At 54.4% G+C, this 18,904-nt stretch overlaps 1 protein-coding gene across 1 annotated transcript in view; it reads left to right on the plus strand.

Annotated features, from left to right (window-relative positions):
* Nucleotides 1-18,904, plus strand: part of DNAH10 (dynein axonemal heavy chain 10) — a 120,309-nt gene that overhangs the window by 99,581 nt on the left and 1,824 nt on the right. The window contains exons 57-76 of the mRNA XM_066371137.1: nt 298-472; nt 981-1,162; nt 2,249-2,385; nt 3,297-3,514; nt 4,788-5,009; nt 5,223-5,370; nt 6,893-7,172; nt 7,772-8,001; nt 8,921-9,194; nt 9,810-9,914; nt 10,262-10,416; nt 11,055-11,209; nt 12,249-12,432; nt 13,037-13,237; nt 13,960-14,169; nt 14,327-14,422; nt 14,835-15,006; nt 15,469-15,600; nt 15,774-15,985; nt 16,077-16,244. Coding sequence (XP_066227234.1) covers nt 298-472; nt 981-1,162; nt 2,249-2,385; nt 3,297-3,514; nt 4,788-5,009; nt 5,223-5,370; nt 6,893-7,172; nt 7,772-8,001; nt 8,921-9,194; nt 9,810-9,914; nt 10,262-10,416; nt 11,055-11,209; nt 12,249-12,432; nt 13,037-13,237; nt 13,960-14,169; nt 14,327-14,422; nt 14,835-15,006; nt 15,469-15,600; nt 15,774-15,985; nt 16,077-16,244 — 3,656 coding nt within the window. The remainder of the gene's footprint in view (nt 1-297; nt 473-980; nt 1,163-2,248; nt 2,386-3,296; nt 3,515-4,787; nt 5,010-5,222; nt 5,371-6,892; nt 7,173-7,771; nt 8,002-8,920; nt 9,195-9,809; nt 9,915-10,261; nt 10,417-11,054; nt 11,210-12,248; nt 12,433-13,036; nt 13,238-13,959; nt 14,170-14,326; nt 14,423-14,834; nt 15,007-15,468; nt 15,601-15,773; nt 15,986-16,076; nt 16,245-18,904) is intronic.

An 18,904-nucleotide genomic window follows, 5' to 3' on the forward strand; every position in this document is an offset into this window, starting at 1 on the left:
CCTGGTGTCCCCAGCTAACACTGGCCAAGAAGACCTGGGGGTGTCACGTGGAATGGAGTAGGCGGGACGTGGTGGGGAAGGTCAGAGTTGGAGCCGCTGTCCTGGTGTTGGAGACCCCGTGTACCATGAGGACTTCTGTTCTCATGGAACACCTGAGGCCACCTTATTGGCCAAAGCTCATTAGGTCCCCCCGTGGCCCAGCAATGAAGCTGAAGGGCGGTGTACTGCTTTGGCTCAGTAGAAGCGGTCCATGGGCCCCACACCTAGGACCTTCCCTGACCTCCCCTCCCCCCACAGCGGAGGAAAAGAAGGCGCTGGCAGAAGAGAAAGCGGCGGAGATAGAGGAGCAGAACAAGGTCATCGCGGTGGAGAAGGCAGAGGCCGAGACGGCCCTCGCCGAGGTCATGCCTATCCTGGAGGCCGCCAAGCTGGAGCTGCAGAAGCTGGACAAGTCAGATGTGACTGAGATTAGGTAGCAATGGCTGTCTCCCAGCTGGACTCATCCCCAAGGTTGCTGCTGAAAGCAGTTCTGGTCCTCATGGTGGTTAGGCGTTTATGGAACCTTGCCATGTGCCGGCCGCTGTGCCAGGCACGTTCTGTGGTGGGGACGGTCATCTTCATTTGCTGATGAGGGAAGAAGACCCAGGGGGGTGAGGGGGCTTGCCCCAGGCCTTCCAGCTGCTCGGTAGCGGGTCCTGGAGTCCAGGCCGACTCACCCCAGGATGCAATTAAAAGCACAGATTCTCTGGCTCCACCCTGACTACTGGTTGGTGCCCTTGGGGATGACCTGAAGGATGAGACCCCAAACCTGCCCTCAGGGGAGCTTGCCCCCCCCGGGGGACCCACATCTGTGTTGGGAGGTGGGTCCCTCGGCGTTCCTTACCATCTCCAGGGCCAATCTCTGGGCTGAGCCGTGTTTTCTGGAATCCCCGTTCGGGCTGGATCCCGGCTGTACCCCACACGTGTCCGCCTCTCGCCAGGTCCTTTGCTAAGCCCCCGAAGCAGGTGCAGACAGTGTGCGAGTGCATCCTCATCATGAAGGGGTACAGAGAGCTCAACTGGAAAACTGCCAAAGGCATGATGTCCGACCCGAATTTCCTGCGGTCGCTGATGGAGATTGATTTTGATTCCATTTCCCAGAGCCAGGTTAAAAATATCAGAGGTGAGTGTAGACAACTGTAGGAACAGCCAGGGCCATTCTTCATGTGGTATCTCCGTCTCTGGGGCAGGGGTGGGGGCCAGTAGGGCGCCGTGGGGGCGCCTGATGGCACTGTGGCCTGCGGATGGGGTGGGTGGGGTGATGGCTCCCAGAGGAAGAAGGTGGCACTGGCACGTGAAATGGGGCGGGTGCTGGCTGGGCTGAGTGTTTGAGTCCACAGCTGCTCTGGTTCTTCCTGGAAGGAAGCAGGACCCTGTCATGGAGCTCAGTCAGCCTCATCTCCTGCACCAACAGGCGTGGAGGTGCCCAGAGTTCGTCTAACCCTTGACTTCTCTTGGGCCTCTTGCCAGTATAAAGTTCTCTGCAGGCCCCTGAGGGAGGATGCGGAGGAGGGGATGGCACCACCCCCGGCCAGCCCCACCCACTTCAGTTAGAGAATGCCCTCCTCTCCTGCTAGCCTGATTCCCGACTGCCCAGGTGCTGGGCTGGTAAAATGGGGGCGGTCTTTGCGGAGGACAGTATGTTTGTAGCATCATTGTTTATCCTGATGTTTGTTCAGAACTTTGTCATCAAATGCTCTTTTGCAGCTACTTGAAAACTAAATGGAACACAAAGGATAATAACAACTATAAAAACCCAAGGGTCTCTTTACTCGAATATCGGTTAGATGTGAAGTTACCCTGGGGATAGGGGTGTGTGTAGAGGCGATAGTGACTGGTGTGACCCGTAATGGCCCATGAATCCCAGTTCCCTGTTCTGAGTCACCTTGGTGCCCAGGTGGGAGTCTGCACTGACAGGCCGGGTCCCCTGGGGCTGCTGGTTGTCATACGAAAGTGCCTGGGTTACAGGATGTTCCAGGTAGCAGTAATCTGTGCTCCTCACTCACATCTTAAACATCCTCTTACCTAAAAATCACTTGGGGTTGGACCCACTCTGTTGTCCACGGGACAGCTGTCTGGGTCCCTCTCACAGGTGACTGAGGAATAAGGAACTGGTTAGACTTACCTTGTCTGTGGTCAACTTGTTTGCCATTTTATTTTCCCAAGACAGCTCACCGCTCATCAAAGTCACCGCGCCTTTGTCCTTTAGGTCTCTTGAAGACCCTCAACACCACAACTGAGGAAATGGAAGCTGTGAGCAAAGCGGGACTGGGGATGCTGAAGTTTGTCGAAGCCGTCATGGGCTACTGTGACGTTTTTAAAGAAATCAAGCCCAAAAGAGAGAAGGTATCACCTGCCCGCAACGCAAGTGTGGCCCCCAAAGGGCCAGTCTGGGGTCAGAATGAACATTTCCACGGTTCTGCCGGGGGAACTCCAACTAGGTTCTGCTTTTAAGCACCATAAACCGTTTTCCCCCAATAATTAGTAGCCCAGGATTCCAACTCTCATTTAGACGTCACAGGAACAGAGAGAAACTATGTCTGAAAGATTCTCCAGTGTTGTGCGAAGAGAGCGGCGTGCAAGATGTTCCGAATTGTTGTTAGGGCAGAGGCGGGTTTTTTTAACCTGGGTGCTGTTGACATTGGGGTTGGGCAGTTCTTTGTCATGGGAGGGGGGTGCCCTGTGTCCTGATTAGCAGCATCCTGGGCCTCTGCACCAAGTTTCAACAACTAAAAAGCGTCTCCAAATGTTGTCATATGTCCCCTGGTGGCAAAATTGGCCCAAATAGAGAACCGCTGGGTCAGAGCAACACTATACAAAGGGAGTGATCAGGTCGGTGCTGTCATCTTGAGCCATAGTTTGACATTGCTTTATCACTCCGAGTTTTATTCCTTAGAGACCTTAGAACCTGGTAGTGAGACCAGCACTGTCTTCAGTGCATTCTTTTGAGTTTCTGACCTAGAACCAGAGAGTCAGCTTACTATGATCTCAGCACACACGGAAAATTAAGCCGTCTGCGGTCTCGGATGTGGGACTCTGATGTGGGACATCCTTTTCTAACGGGATGAGGGGCTTTTACAGCAAACCCCCTAATGGAGGTAACCGAGGAAAGAAGTGTGGGCCTTGCTATGCCACATGGTGGTTCCAAAAGTATCTGGATCTCTTTAGAAACACTGGGTGGACTTAGCCAGGGGAAGGATGTTCTGTCCCCGCCCACTGTGGGATCCCTGACCATTGTGCCAACTGTCTTCATTCAGGTGGCCAGGCTGGAGCGGAATTTCTACCTCACGAAACGTGAGTTAGAGAAGATCCAGAATGAGTTGGCAACAATCCAGAAAGAGCTGGAAGCTTTGGGGGCCAAATATGAAGCAGCCATACTGGAAAAGCAGAAGCTGCAGGAAGAGGCCGAGATCATGGAGCGGCGGCTGATTGCAGCCGACAAGCTCATCTCGGGGCTGGGCTCTGAGAACGTCAGGTCAGCTGGCCCCGGAGCCCCGGCAGGCGGCTCGGAGCAAACCTAGTGGTCTGTGTGTGAGCTAGTGTTTAAGGTGGCTAATGGCCGTTCTATAGGTTACATTTTCATTAGTCATTGAGTGTTATTTTTTTTGCTATTATTACTTTTTTTGACAGAGAGAGAGAGGGACAGATAGGGACAGGCAGGAAGGGAGAGAGATGAGTAGCATTAATCCTTCATTGCAGCACCTTAGTTGTTCAGTGATTGCTTTCTCATATGTGCCTTGACTGGGGGGCTACAGCAGAGTGAGTGACCCCTTGCTCAAGCCAGTGACTTTGGGCTTCAAGCCAGCGACCTTTGGACTCAAGCCAGCGACTCCACACTCAAGCTGGTGAGCCCACGTTCAAGCTGATGACCTCAGGGTTTCAAACCTGGGTCCTCTGTGTTCCAGTCTGACGCTCTATCCACTGCACCACCGCCTGGTCAGGCAGTCGTTGAGTGTTATTTATTAAGTGACTATTAAGAATGAAGGAGGCAGAGCAGTCGTAGTGACGAAGAGAAACCAGTGTCCTCCTGTCAGGTGCCCCAAGTCCTGGGGATATTTGCTTCTTGGTGACTTGTAATCCTGAGTCCCTTCTGGATGGGTCCAGGGGAGGAACCTGCCTCTGTCCCTGGATGCCTGCAGCCTGTTCTGTCCTGAGCTTCCATCCTAAGTAGGCGGGGTTGTTTGATGCTTATGGGCAAGACCATTGGCCATGGCTGGTCCACTGGGTGTGAGAGTAGTTTCTAATTCAGCCCCTGCAAACGTGGTGTGGAAGACAGTGGAAAACATTGGTTGCCATGGGGATCAAACCATGTTCAATGTTTCCAAAACCCAGAAGGCCTTGACCACCTACCAGGGAGGCCGAATGGAACACCCACGTTTACACTGGGTAGGATTATGTCACCAAGCAGGACAGGGCTCTGGAGCGCTGCTGGACATGTTCACAAGTTACTGATTAAGCATCCAGAAACAATGTGAGAGCACTGCTTAATAAGTAGCTTTGAGGCAGAATGGTTGAGACCCCTGTGAGATGCTGGGTTCCACTGCGCTTTGGGATGGAATGAAGTCTTTCAAAACACTGAGTTTGTGCGGAGGCAAGCACCAAAGTGGGCTGGCAATCTCCAAAAGAGAGGGCATCTCAAAGTTTCCTTCTGGCTAGTGCATTAGCAGCGGGTCGAGCTGGTTCCTCCAGAGGGTTCCACGTGATTGTGCCGGAGGTCCCGGCTGACCGCAGCCCCATCCCCGCGCCAGGTGGCTGCACGACCTAGATGAGCTGATGCACCGGCGTGTAAAGCTGCTGGGGGACTGCCTGCTCTGCGCGGCCTTCCTGAGCTACGAGGGCGCCTTCACATGGGACTTCCGCGACGAGATGGTCTACCAGGTCTGGCAGAAGGACATCCAGGAGCGCGCCATCCCCCTGAGCCAGCCGTTTCGGCTGGAAAGCCTGCTCACCGATGACGTGGAGATCAGCAGGTGGGGCGACCGTCAAGGGGCGCCTCGGGCTGGAGTTCCCCGGAGTTGCCGGCTGGGGCATAGCACGGCGCTGAGGGTCCAGCTCTGGGCTTGGAGGAGGGTTGAGCAGCCTCGGGATTGGTGGACTGTTCTGGAAGGCTGACCCTCCTCCCCTTCATCTTTGGTTCACAACTGGGCGAGGAGAATGGATTTTCCTGTCGCTGTCCCTCCCAGGTGGGGCTCCCAGGGGCTGCCCCCCGATGAGCTTTCCCTGCAGAATGGCATCCTCACCACGCGTGCCAGCCGCTTCCCCCTCTGCATCGACCCCCAGCAGCAGGCGCTCAACTGGATAAAGAGAAAGGAAGAGAGAAACAACCTGCGGGTACGCCGGGCCACCCTGGGTGCCCTCTGCCCTCCCTGCCCCTCCTCGGGCGCAGCCGGCTCCCCGCCCCCCTCCCTGGCATTCCCTGGCTTCCAGCAATGCCCGGTCGGTGGAAACACCGCCACCCTGCCACGTCTCGAGGGCAGGAGCAAACCCCTGGCTTTCACTGCTTTTGATCTGTGCGTTGTCCCCCAGGCTGTGAGCAGGTCGAGGGTGAAGGTCCCCCCCATGGTACAGGCTTGTGGCCTTAGGTGCTCCGTCACTTCGTTTTGTGGAAGGGAGGGGGAAGGGCGTAAGATACGGTTCATATAACATACAATTTGCCCATTTAACACACAGTTTAGTGGTTTGTAGTGTATTTAGGGAATCAGTTTTTATCACCCCAAAAGGAGTGCTGTATCCTTTACCCATCGTCATCGTCCCCCTAATTCTTCCATCCCCCAACCCCCAGCCTCTGGCAGTCACTAATTTACTTCCTGTCTCTGTGGAGTTGCCTGTTGTAGACATTTCATGTGAGTGGGCTCACACGCCATGTGTCTGGCTTCTCTCACTCAGCGTCATGCTCTCAGGGCTCGTCCACATTGGAGCAGGTGTCGGTGCCTTGTTTGTTTTCATGGCTGCATCGTATTCCGTTGTGTGGGTGGACCATGGTTATCGTCACCAGCTGATGAGCATGTGGTCTGTTTCCACTTTTTGGCTACTGTGAATAGTGATGCGAAGGACATTCATGTACACTTTGTGTGTGTGTTTGTGCGCACGTGCGCGTATAATTTCCTATTTTCTTGGGTGAAATTGCTGGGGCCTAATCACTTTGCTGAAATAACCAATTCATGATTTTGAGTTTTACTGTTTCCTTATTTGTTCTGGTCCTTGCTCCCGGTTGCGTGCATGCTGTTGTGGGGAGCCTGCTTGCGTTCCAGGGTCGGGGGAGTGTCTGCCTTTACGATTCACGGAGAGCTACAGAGAGGGTCAAAGGTTGTGAATGCAGTGATGTTTCTCGGTGTCCCTCTCCCCTCTGCCTGCCGGAGTGCTGAAGTCGCCAGCCCCTCCTAGCCCCCTTCCCACTCCTCCTCCTGTCCTCCCCCTTAGAGAGGGAGGAGGTCATTCCTGGGCCAGAGGCTGAGTCGTTGCCGGTGCCATTGAGGAGAGCGGGCTGCACTGGAGGAAGCGTCTGGTCAGCTGATCTGAGGGAAGAGATGTGACAGCAGTCATGGGGCCCCAGGAAGTGAATAAAAGGAAAGAGGGTTAAAACACACCTTTTTGTGGGCTCTGTGTGTGGATGCCTTTTGTGGTCCTGTGAGAGATGTGACGTGATTCCCTCATGACGACCCCCAGCTGCTGGAGTACACTTTTTGATCAAGAGGCTGAGCCTGGACTTTGCGGACTTCTGGGTTTATATGGGTCACCCGCCTCGCTTCTCTCCTGTTCCCTTCCCCCGCCTCTCTCTGACACGGCCACTCCCCTCCTCCCCTTACACTTGGCACGTGGGCTGCCCCTTACATCTGCCTCCCCTGCCCTCCAGGTCGCATCCTTCAGTGACCCCGACTTCCTCAAGCAGCTGGAGATGTCCATCAAGTATGGGACCCCCTTCCTGTTCCATGACGTGGACGAGTACATCGACCCCATTATCGACAACGTCCTGGAGAAGAACATTCGGGTCTCCCAGGGCCGGCAGGTCATCATCCTGGGGGACAAGGAAGTGGACTACGACCCCAACTTCAGGCTCTATCTCAACACCAAGCTGGCCAACCCCCGATACTCCCCGTCCGTGTTCGGGAAAGCCATGGTGATCAACTACACCGGTGAGGGGCCACAGAAGTCTGCTGCCAGGTCTTTCACAGGGTGTCCTTACACGCAGTGACCCCGAGCATTCTCCCAGTCACATCTCAACTGGTCAGATCTTAGTGACAAAGCGACACCCTGGGAGGCAGTGAGCTCCGAGTCCTGAGGTGGCTGAGTCTCGACCAGGGGCTCCAACAGTCATACTCAGAGGGAGGGCAGGAGGGAGTTCTGTGTTTGTGTGCAAGCTGCTGCATGACTCAATTCTGTTGCGGATGAAATGCCATTTCCCGAGTTTTCTGGGGTCGTCATGCAGTGGGTCGGTCAGGTTTGGGGACCTTTCCGCCGGGTTCTCCAGGATGGAAGCCCTGGGTGGTATTTGGTGCACCCTCCCTCTGTCCGCACTACTTGGGGGAGCAGGCTCTCCGCTTCGTTCTGCCATTTTTCAGCTTTGGCTTCAGAGCGATCTTGGCAGGAGCGTGAGTCCGCATGTCCCTGAAATGCTGGCTCGGACCCACCCTCAGCTCGCCCCAGACGCAGCTCTGTTGGCAGGAGGACATGGTCATGGTGACCAGCTTGTCAGGGGGACACAGCAGTGAAGGTTGCCCCCTGTCCCCCACAGTCACGCTCAAGGGCCTGGAGGACCAGCTGCTGAGCGTGCTGGTGGCCTTTGAGAGGCGCGAGCTGGAGGAGCAACGGGAGCACCTCATCCAGGAGACGAGCGAGAACAAGAACCTGCTGAAGGATCTGGAGGACTCGCTCCTCCGCGAGCTGGCCACCTCCACAGGGAACATGCTGGACAACGTGGAGCTGGTGCACACCCTGGAGGAGACCAAGTCTAAAGCCACAGAGGTATCAGTCAGTGGCACAGGAGTCGCTCAGAGCTGGGGCCAGTCTCCTCACCGGCTCAAGGAGAAAATTGGACTCCATGATCGTCGAACCTGCTCATGGTCCTGGGTCTTAGAATCGGAGGGTCTGGGGCGTGCTCATCAGACTTCAAGCTTACCAGATGAGAAAGAGCCACCTTTGTTGGGGTGCACTGAGGGGAGGTGTATCTTAAAGGTGTTCCCAGGGCCCCTTGTGCTTTAGATCAGCCTTTTTCAAAAGAGAGTAATGGAAAATCCAAACCTATTTGGCTTAAAAGGGAACTTACGAGTTTAGGAAACAGAAAGATTCATGATGGCTTCAGGTCGGGCTGGATCCAGGACTCCAGGCATATCATCGAGACTTGATTTCATTCCGTTTCTGGGCTGGGCTTCACTCTCTGCCTTCCTATGGAGCCAAACTCCCCTAGAGGTCTCAATATGGGTCCGGCCTCTTGTCGTTTCCAGTTCAAGTCCAAAGGGAAGAGTGAGAACATTTACCCGTCCCTATCACAAAAGTCCTGAAAGTCATTTAAGTCACAGGCCCACCCCAAACCAACCTCATGGCCTCGGGATGTATTGTGTGATCAGTTGGGCCTCAGTCACATGCTTCTCTCCTGGAGTTGGGGTATAGCCCTATATATGGGATGAGATGGGGAAGTTGTGAATATCCAAGTAAAATTCAGGAACTGTTATTAGAGGAAGGTGGGGGAACAGCAGAATCCAGCCACTGACGTCCACTACGTGCTGTGAGAAGGCAGGTGCCCTTCTAGGCCCGTGAGCATCGCATGGGTGTTTTTGCTGTCCCCTCCCACTCCTGCCCTTTGCCTTCTTACTTTCTCACCCATTTTGCAGTCCCTTTGGTTATGGATGTAGCGTTCCCCTGGCAACGCATGTCTTTTCTTCAGGTGTCAGACAAGCTCAAGCTGGCAGAGAAGACGGCCTTGGACATTGACAGGCTGCGGGACGGCTACCGGCCGGCCGCACGGCGCGGGGCCATCCTGTTCTTTGTGCTGTCCGAAATGGCCCTGGTGACCGCCATGTACCAGTACTCCCTGACTGCCTTCCTCGAGGTCTTCGGGTTGTCGCTCAAGAAGTCACTGCCTGACTCCATTCTCATGAAGCGCTTAAGGAACATAATGGACACGCTGACCTTCAACATCTATAACTATGGTTGCACAGGTGAACCCATCTTTGCACTGATGAGGACAGACCTGCTTTTATAAAATAATATTTTAGGCCCTGGCCAGTTGGCTCAGTGATAGAACATCTGCCCAGTGTGTGGAAGTCCTGGGTTCGATTCCTGGTCAGGGCACACAAGAGAAGTGTCCATCTGCTTCTCCACCCTTCCTCCTCTCCTTTCTCTCTCTCTCTTCCCCTCCCGCAGCCAAGGCTCCATTGAAGCAAGTTGGCCTTGGGTGCTAAGGATAGCTCCATGGCCTCCACCTCAGGTGCTAAGAAGAGCTAGGTTGCTGAGCAATGGAGCAATGGCCCAGATGGGCAGAGCATTGCCCCCTAGTGGGCTTTCCAGGTGGATCCTGGTCAGGGCACATGTGGGAGTCTGTCTCTGACAGACTCCTCTTAATAAAAATAAATAAATAAATAACATTTTATTAGAGTATAGATGTATATATTGGGCATGATGTGTAAATCATGAGACTCAATGAGGGCTACATGTAGCCATGCAGGCTAGGCGTTTTGTTACATGACTCTCATATGAGAGTCACGTTGTGCATAAGAAACTCAGTTTTAAAAATGATTTTGTAAAATCAGTATCTCTCTCTTGTTTTTCTTCAGGGTTGTTTGAGAGGCACAAGTTGCTCTTTTCTTTCAATATGACGATCAAGATAGAACAAGCAGAAGGGAGAGTGCCCCAGGAGGAGTTAGATTTCTTTCTGAAAGGTACTGAAACCGCCTCACTTCATGCACACACATACAGATTTGTTCATGAAAACAGACAAGCACAGCAGAAACCCTCCTAGAACTCGGCTGCCAGTTGCGCTTGTTATTAAATGTTCCAGGCAACCACTCTGGCCTCAGAAGCGGCTCTGGTTTGGCAGAAGGCTGCCCCGAGGCTGGAAGGCATGCCGAGGGGTTGGTGGGAGTCAAAGGCGGTGACGCCGGCAGGCTGTGCCGCCGCTTCTTCCCGGGGATTCTTCCCCAACGTGAGAGAAGTCCGAGTGCGGGCTGGCCGCTCCCCTGGGTCCGCCAGTGCCGGCCGCTGATGCTCCTTCTCCTGTTGCGATCAGGAAACATTTCCCTGGAGAAAAGCAAACGGAAGAAGCCCTGTACGTGGCTGTCCGACCAAGGTTGGGAAGACATCATGCTTTTATCAGAGATGTTCTCAGAGCACTTTGGGAGCCTCCCTGGTGATGTGGAGAAGCACTTGACCGTCTGGCAGGAGGTGAGTCACAGTCTCCTCCTCCTCCCCTGCCCACATGTCTGGTCTTTATGCTTCAACTGTAGCCTGGCTCCTTGTGAGTGCAAAGACGCTGCTCTGAGTGACCCTTGCAGGGAGGAGGCACTGCCCTCTGGTCCCTGGCTGGATCTACTTTATGTAGTTCAGCTAGCTTTGTGGAAAAAACATCCGTCCATCCATTCATCTATCCATTCACCCATCTGTCCATTTGGTCTTCTACCCACCTACTCATCCACTCAGCATCCACCCGTCCACCCATCCACCTGTCCACCATCACCCGTCCACTCATTCATCCACTCATCTACCCACCCACCCATCCACCCAGCATCCACCCAGAATTCACCCATCCATCCAGCATCCAAGAACTACTTATTGGGCATCTAGCATAGACCCTGTCCCTTGATGGGCACTGGGGGACTCAACAGTGACTGCCTCAGACCTTCCCTTCCTGCAGTGCATAGCTGTGGGGGTAGGAAAGGACAGCTCTGACTGAAAGTGGCCTTGCTGTTCATACTTCTGTAGGTTTCATTCCTTTGCAGTGGCTTTCGGGACCTTCCCATGGAAATGGGGGTCTAGCTCATTACACAGTCGGTGCCACCGCGCACGTTCTCTGCTCTTTTTAGTGGTACGACCTGGACTCGCTGGAGCAGTTTCCGTTCCCCCTGGGTTATGACCGCAACATCAGCCACTTCCAGAAGTTGCTGATTCTGCGCTGTTTCCGTGTAGACCGGGTCTACCGGGCTGTGACCAACTACGTGACCACAGTAATGGGAGAGAAGTAAGTGCAGTGCTTGTGGGTGCTGGGCCCTTTCTGCATGGGCAGCGGAGGCCAGCGGGGGGCAGCAGGGGCCAACGCTGGAGAGAAGTGCCCCAGCCCTGTCTTTGTCATTCAGTGGCCGCTCTAGAACAGTGCTATTCTGGAGAAATATGGTGTGAGAGATGTGTGATGTCATTAGAAAAGAAGCGAGTGGCATTAATTTAAACAACACAGTATTTAACTGAATTTATTAAAATATTCCAACGTGGAATCAGTTGAGATATTTTGCATACATTTTTGGTGTTAAGGATTTAAAATTCTGTGTGAAAATCACACTCAGTGCTCACCTCCATTTGGACTAGCCACACTTCAAGTGCTCAAGGACCACGTGTGCCTAATGGCTGCCGTGTGGGACACTGTCGCACTGGAACCGAGCGCAGGCCAGACGGATACATTGAGGTTGCCCACTCAACTACAACCTCGTGGCCAATGGGACAGAAATGAGCACAGGAAGCTGGGAGGGGACTGTGACAAACGAGAGGAGGCGTCGAGTCCTGATTGGCTGCCCCTTGACTCCTGCTGACTGATACCAGGTGGCGGTAGGGACCCGGATCCTCTGACTCTGCAAAAGAAGCTAGGCATTTAGATTTCTCCTAATTCTTATGTGTTGGCACTAAGTTATAAAAATCTTAAGTCGTGAGTCATCCAGACATACCTGTGGAGCTGCTGTCACTGTGGAACCTCTGGGTTTTGTGCCCAGGAGGTGTCCACCTGGGAGGCTGGCCGAGAGGCCCCCTGTCAGGAGTCACTCAGAGTCACCCAGCTCAGTCCAGATATTCCGGGGCCCACACGGCTGTTCCGCGCAGTGCTGGGGGTCCCATCACTGGGAGTCTGCTGCACAGTGTGTGCACCGTGCACAGAAACTGGTCCTGAAGCTAGGCATACTGCGCAGAGAGCTCTAGCAGAGGGGCGGTCCCAGGGTGAGGGGCGCGGGGACAGCGTGCTGGTCAGATGCGCTGGCCTCCCGGAGCCCTGCCTGTGGAGTGCACCCCTCTCCCAGGTACGTGCAGCCCCCGATGGTCAGCTTTGAAGCCATCTTCGAGCAGAGCACGCCTAGCTCGCCCATCGTGTTCATCCTGAGCCCCGGCTCAGACCCTGCCAGCGACCTGATGAAACTAGCCGAGCGCTCTGGGTTTGGGGGAAACCGCCTCAAGTTCCTGGCCATGGGTCAAGGCCAAGAAAAGGTAATTTGTTGTTGGAAGGAGCAGCTCTAAATTTGGGTGAGGTCCCCGGCCTCTGTTAGGAGGGAGCTCACGGCTGACGTTAGGGCCACGCCATGCGTGAGCTCAAGGCACGTGTGGTATACAGAGCAGTGAGCGCACGCTAGCGCAGTGATAGTGTGAAGAGCAGTATGGTTGGTCCAGTAGTCTGTGGTTCTGTGCATGGTCAGCACCGGCTGTGCGGTGTGTGGTCAGCGCGCCCCTCTTCTCAAAGCCCTTTTACGCATGCCCACCCCCTCCCGCCCCTGCAACACCCTGTGTGGATCAGGGTCGTCCTTGCCCCAGGGCCAAGGCCAAGGAAGCGGTCAGGGAGCAGTCGCAACTGTGACAGAGAAGTTGGAGCTCTCAGGGCCAGGGGAGGCCGTTGAGGGAGGCCAAGAATGTCCCTGTCTTCCAGACTGTGACCAGCCCAGCACACACAGGTGGCCCTGGAGGAATTCTGAGATGGTTCCTTTGGAGGCTCTCTCTGTCGCTCCTGGATCTCGGGCTTCTGCTGGAGTGGCCATTGCGGGAAAGCTCGGGCCGGGGCTCAGGGACACCAACCCTCCCTTTTCTCCCATCCGTGCAGCTGGCTCTGCAGCTGCTGGAGACGGCGGTGGCTCGCGGGCAGTGGCTGATGCTGCAGAACTGCCACCTCCTGGTCAAGTGGCTGAAGGACCTGGAGAAGTCCCTGGAGAGGATCACTAAGCCCCACCCAGACTTCCGCCTATGGCTCACCACGGACCCCACCGAGGGCTTTCCCATTGGGATTCTGCAGAAGTCCTTGAAGGTCTGGGTTCCTGACCAACACTCACAGACCCGGAGCCCAGTTCCTCAGCTCGCTGCCATTTGCTGTGTGTGTGTGTGTGTGTGTGTGTGTGCGTGTGCGTGTGCGTGTTTAGCAGTAAACCCAGGATGTGGTTGGAACCTCCCAGACACCCCTTCCCAGTTCCACCCCTCCCTCTCTCCTCAGAGAGGAGCACTATCTCGACCTGGGCAAAAGGTAGCGGTTGGCAGGTCTTGACCACTCTGCATGCACCCAGAACAAAGCCCAGGCTAGAGTGCGTGGACAGCACATTTATCGTCTATCTTTTCATCTCTAACCACAGCACAGGCCTGCTCCCAACCCACAGTTTTCCAGCGGTTTCTGCAGAAGTTGCGAATAGTTTACCAATTCTCACTGCCCCGTTTGACCTCCTCTCCAGAGAAGTGTTGGGAGGGGTATTGTCATCTGTCTCTGGGGCAGGTAGAGGGAAAACATAACCCCTTTCATCCTGGTTCAGAAAGAGGTTCTTCTCCGGGCCATCCCCTGAGCCCGGGGCATAGCTCCTGGGAAGAACGTCCAGTTCCTTAGGTTCCGCTGGCCCCTTAGCAAGGAGAGGCTGTTGCTCCTTGGGGGAAGGACAGCAGGCCACGCAGAGATGAAGGAGGAGCCAGGAAGTGTCCACGTCGCACTCTTCAGAGCTGCGTGCAGGTCCATGGTTTCTGTCACCACCTCTCCTCCTCTGACAGGTTGTCACGGAGCCACCCAATGGGCTGAAGCTCAACATGAGAGCAACATACTTCAAGATCTCTCACGAAATGCTGGAGCAATGCCCTCACCCTGCGTTCAAGTCCCTGGTCTACGTGCTGGCGTTTTTCCATGCTGTGGTGCTGGAGCGGAGAAAGTTTGGGAAGATTGGGTGGAACGTGAACTACGACTTCAACGAGTCTGACTTCCAGGTGAGCGTGTGGCCGTGGCTCCAGCCCGAGAAGCGTCCTCCCTGCCATTCTCCTAAGTGAGCGATGGCAGGGTCGTTCCTGCCTGGCCTCGGGAGAGCCCGGATGTGCACGGCCTGGTGGGTGCAAGCAGAACCAACCCTGCCCCTCCTCCTTTAAGGTCTGCATGGAAATTCTGAACACATACTTAACGAAAGCCTTCCAGCAGCACGACCCTCGCATCCCGTGGAGCAGCCTGAAGTACCTGATTGGAGAGGTAGGTGTGTCCCGGGACCCTCTGCAGGCGGTGGTCAGGTGTCCTCGGAAGTGATCTCGGAGTCCGGGAGACACCCCTCTTGCCCGGCTCCCTGGTCTCTGTGAACAACTGCTGGCTCATCACCCAGCTCTCTTCGTTTTGAGTGAGCTCCATGCGCACGGAGCTTCTGGGTGCATCGCTGGGAGGCTGGGCGGGGACGTCAAGGGCCTGGCTCCCGCTCGGTGGATGTGAGTGTCCACTCTGCAGGACTTTATACAGGGCTCGTGGGAGAGCTTCCCCGGTGGCCTGCACGTGGCTCAGACAGTGACATCACTGTTCCAAAGACAAAAGCGGCTGCTGGCTTCTTTGGTTGTTTCATTTTGCTCGTTTCTTCAAAATGAAACCAGGTGGCTCTCACTCCCTGTAACTGCAGGTCATGTATGGAGGACGGGCCATCGACAGCTTCGATCGGCGCATCCTGACCATCTACATGGACGAGTACCTGGGGGACTTCATCTTCGACACTTTCCAGCCCTTCCACTTCTTCCACAACGAGGAAGTGGACTACAAAATCCCCACTGGCGACGTCAAGGAGAGATTTGTTGGTGAGATTCCTCAGGCGTCAGAAAGGACTTGAAAGGTTTTTTCTAAGGGAGCCCCCCCCCCACAGTGGTTCTGCTTTCTGTGGTGGGCTTGCTGGCTCATCTGTCCCATCCACTGGGGGCTCCTTGGCTGGTGGGGTGTGCTTTCTATACCCTTAGGGGGCCTGTCGTGCCGATTGTCCCATCTCGGAGCTGCCAGAGGTAGTTTGGGTTTCCTGTCTCGGAACGCTGGCACATGCATCGGGTTCTGGCAGGAGGGATGGAGTGGCCCGTGAGGCGCACCAAACCATTTTCATAAAAGATAAACGCAGAGGTGGACCGGGCGTGCCAGCGTAAAGCTTTTCTTTGAAGACCTGTCGCTAGGCGATGGAACTTAGTCCCACGTGCCTGGGGACATTAAGGCTGTGGGCCCCCTGACATTGAAGGCAGCGTGCCATGTGACCTGTCTGTTGCCTGTGATTGTAGAAGCCATCGAGGCCCTCCCACTGACCAACACACCCGAGGTGTTTGGTCTTCACCCCAACGCTGAGATTGGGTATTACACTCAGGCCGCCCGAAGCATGTGGGGTCACCTGCTGGAGCTGCAGCCTCAGACAGGTAAAGTCCCCTGGGGAGGGGGAGCTTCGGTCCGAAGGGCGCTGGTACGAGGCGCTGCTGTTGGTGCCTAGAATTTCCACTTTGCTGATGCCCCTCTGAGAACCAGAGGGTGGAGGCTGCCCGAGTCCCACACCCCGATGCCTTACTCTCCCTCACGAGCATCCTGGTTCTAGGGGAATCGAGCACTGGCATCAGCCGAGACGATTACATTGGTCAGGTGGCCAAGGACATAGAGAACAAGATGCCCAAGGTCTTCGACTTGGAGCAGGTCAGGAAGCACCTGGGCCTGGCCATCTCCCCCACCTCGGTGGTGCTGCTGCAGGAGCTGGAGCGTTTCAACAGGCTCGTCACCCGCATGTCCCGGTCCCTAGCTGAACTGGAGAGGGTGAGCGTGTCTCTGGTGGGCAGGTGCCCGCCTCCCCATGGAGCTGGGTTTCCTGACAGCCTGGGTTGCCCACTCTCTGCTCTGTCCACAGGCCTTGGCGGGAGAAGTTGGGATGAGCAGCGAGTTAGATGACGTCGCCAGGTCTCTGTTTATCGGGCAGATCCCTTACATCTGGAGGAAGCTCGCCCCCGAGACCCTAAAGTCCCTTGGAAACTGGATGCTCTACTTCCTGCAGCGGTTCAGCCAGTACACATCGTGGGTAAGGGAGAGGCTGCTGGCTGGCAGTGTAGCCTGGACCCTGTGACCAGCACCCAACCTGCTTTTCTCCCCCCAACCCCCAGTGCTGCCCTCTGTTAGTGGTCGAGAGGGTGCTCTAGAAAGGGTCTCTGACTCTCCAAGCTTATCGATGTTTTCTTTGCCTTTTCTTTTTTTTGTTTCAAAGACTTTGAGGCATGCTACGCACAGCTTGCTCTACTCATCTGAGAGTCTGTTCCATCGAAGTACCTCTAGACCCACTCATTCTTTTTGGGGTACTCCATTCCACAGGAACCCCATGTCCTTTCCACTGGTGGCCCTGTGGGTGGTTAGCACTGGGTTTTCCTCCTCTCCTTTTCCGGCACAGATGACAGCCCAGCGCACACGTCTCTGGGCACTCACATGTGCGTGCTCTGTGGGAAACTATCTACAGTGGACGAGCTGGATCAGTGTGTGCACTTTAAATTCGTTTTGTTTTTTTTTTTTTCCTAGCGAGAAAGAGAGAGGGAGAGAAAGATACAGACAGGAAGGGAGAGAGATGAGAAGCATCCACTCATAGTCATAGGAATCATGTTTTTAATCATTTTTGTTCTTTTTTTCTTATAGACCCTTGAACATTTCATGTAATACTGGTTTGGAGGTGGTGAACGCCTTTAACTTTTTCTTATCTGGGAGGCTCTCTGTCTAGTCTTCTATTCTAAATGACAGCTTTGCTAGGTAGAGTAGTGTTGGTTGTAGGTTTTTGCTTTTCATCACTTTGAGTATTTCTTGCCGTTCCCTTCTGGCCTGCAAAATTTCTGCTGACAAATCAGCCGACAGTCTTATGGGAGCTTCCTTTTAATGGCTTTTCTCTTGCCGCGCTTAAGATCTTCTCTCTTTGTCTTTAACCTTTTGCATTTTAACTATGGTGTGCCTTGTTGTGGGCCTTTTTGGGTTCATCTTGTTTGCGACTCTCTGTGCTTCTTGGATTTGTGTGTCTGTTTCCCTCACCAGGTGAGGGTAGTTTTCTGTCATTAGTTTTCCGTCTTCTCTCCTTCCTTCCCTCCCTCCCTTTCTTTTTTTTATTATTTAGGGAGAGATGGGGAGGCAGAGACAGACTCCTGCATGCACCCCAACCAGGATCCACCTGGCAAGTCTCCCAAGGGCGATGCTCTGCCCATCTGGGGCTACTGCTCCAATGCTTGGCAACGAGCTATTTTATTGTACCTGAGGTAAGGCCACAGAGCCACCCTCAGCACTTGGGGCCAACCTGCTCAAACCAAGTCATGGCTGTGGGAGGGGAAGAGAGAGAAAGAAGAGAGAAAGGGAAGGGTGGAGAAGCAGATGGGCGCTTCTTCTGTGTGCCCTGACCAGGAACTGAACCTGGGACTTCCACACGCTGGGCCAATGCTCTGCTGCTGAGCCGACCAGCCAGGCCTTGTCATTAGTTTTTCAAATAGGTTTTCGATTTCTTGCCCTCTTTTCTCCTCCTTCTGGCACCCCATGATGCGACTGTCTGTGTGCTTGAAGTTGTCCCAGAGGCTCCTCTTATTTTAATTTTTTTGATTCTTTTTCCTTTTTGTTGTTCTGATTGGATGTTTCCTGCTTCCTTATCTTCTAAATTGCTGATTTCTCAGCATCATCTACTCTACTCTTGATTCCCTGTAAATTCTTCATTTCATTTCCGACTGGTTCTTTTTTATGGTTTCTATGTCCTTTTTCACGCTATTTAGGTTCGCACTAAGTTCCTTGAGCATCCTTATAACCATTGTTCTGAACTCTGTGTCTGGTAGTTTGTATGTCTCCATTTCATTTAGTTTATTTTCTGGAGATTTCTCCTGTTCTTTCATTTGAGATCTGTTTCTTTGTCTCTGCCTTTGGGCAGCTTCCCCGTGTTTGTTTCTACAAACACGTGTCAGGTAGAGCTGCTGCATCTCCTGGACTTGGTAGAGTGGCCTGGTACAGTAGGTGTCCTGCAGGGCCCTGTGGCCCAGCCTCCCTGGTCACCCGAGCCGGGCCCTCCAGGAGTGCCCTGTGTGTGCTGTCCTGTGGTAGTTGAGCCTTGACTGCTGTTAGCGGCACCGGGAGGGACTGACCCCCAGGCAGATCGGCTGCCAAGACCGGCTGTGATTAGAGCGGAGGAGCTGCTGTGTGGGAGCTGAACCCACAGAGCAGGACTGGCTCCAGGGCGGCTGTGGTGCTCCCAGAGTCCCCCTACCCCTGAGTGTGGCACTCATGGCAGGTAGGGTGGTAATCTGGCGTGGTCTGAAGCTGGCATCCAGGTGCACTGGCTCTGCGGCCTCCTGGGAGGTGCAGTGTGAGCCACCACCTGCGCCGTGTCTGGGGCCAGCCAGCATGAGCTAGAGAGCGATGTGCAAGTGGCTGCTACGTGTGCTGGGCTGGGAGGTGCCAGGAGAGGCTGCGCTGAGAACTAAGGCCAGCTGCCGCTAGTGCCAGGCCTGGGGCCTCTTCGCCAGAGGTATGGGGGACACAGATTTGACCTGGTACTTTTGTGGCTTTATTTTTTATATTAGATCTTTGCTTCATCTGGAATTTGGTGGCTCAACTTGCTTCCCAAATGGGCTAGCAGTTGTCAAAGCATCATCTTTCTGTCAGTAGCGTGAATGGCATTTTTTATCATGAACTCAGTGTCTGGTCAGCCTGGCCCCTGGCATTTGATGGCAG

Source organism: Saccopteryx leptura, chromosome 2 (assembly GCF_036850995.1).
Source record: "Saccopteryx leptura isolate mSacLep1 chromosome 2, mSacLep1_pri_phased_curated, whole genome shotgun sequence".
NCBI lineage: Eukaryota > Metazoa > Chordata > Mammalia > Chiroptera > Emballonuridae > Saccopteryx > Saccopteryx leptura.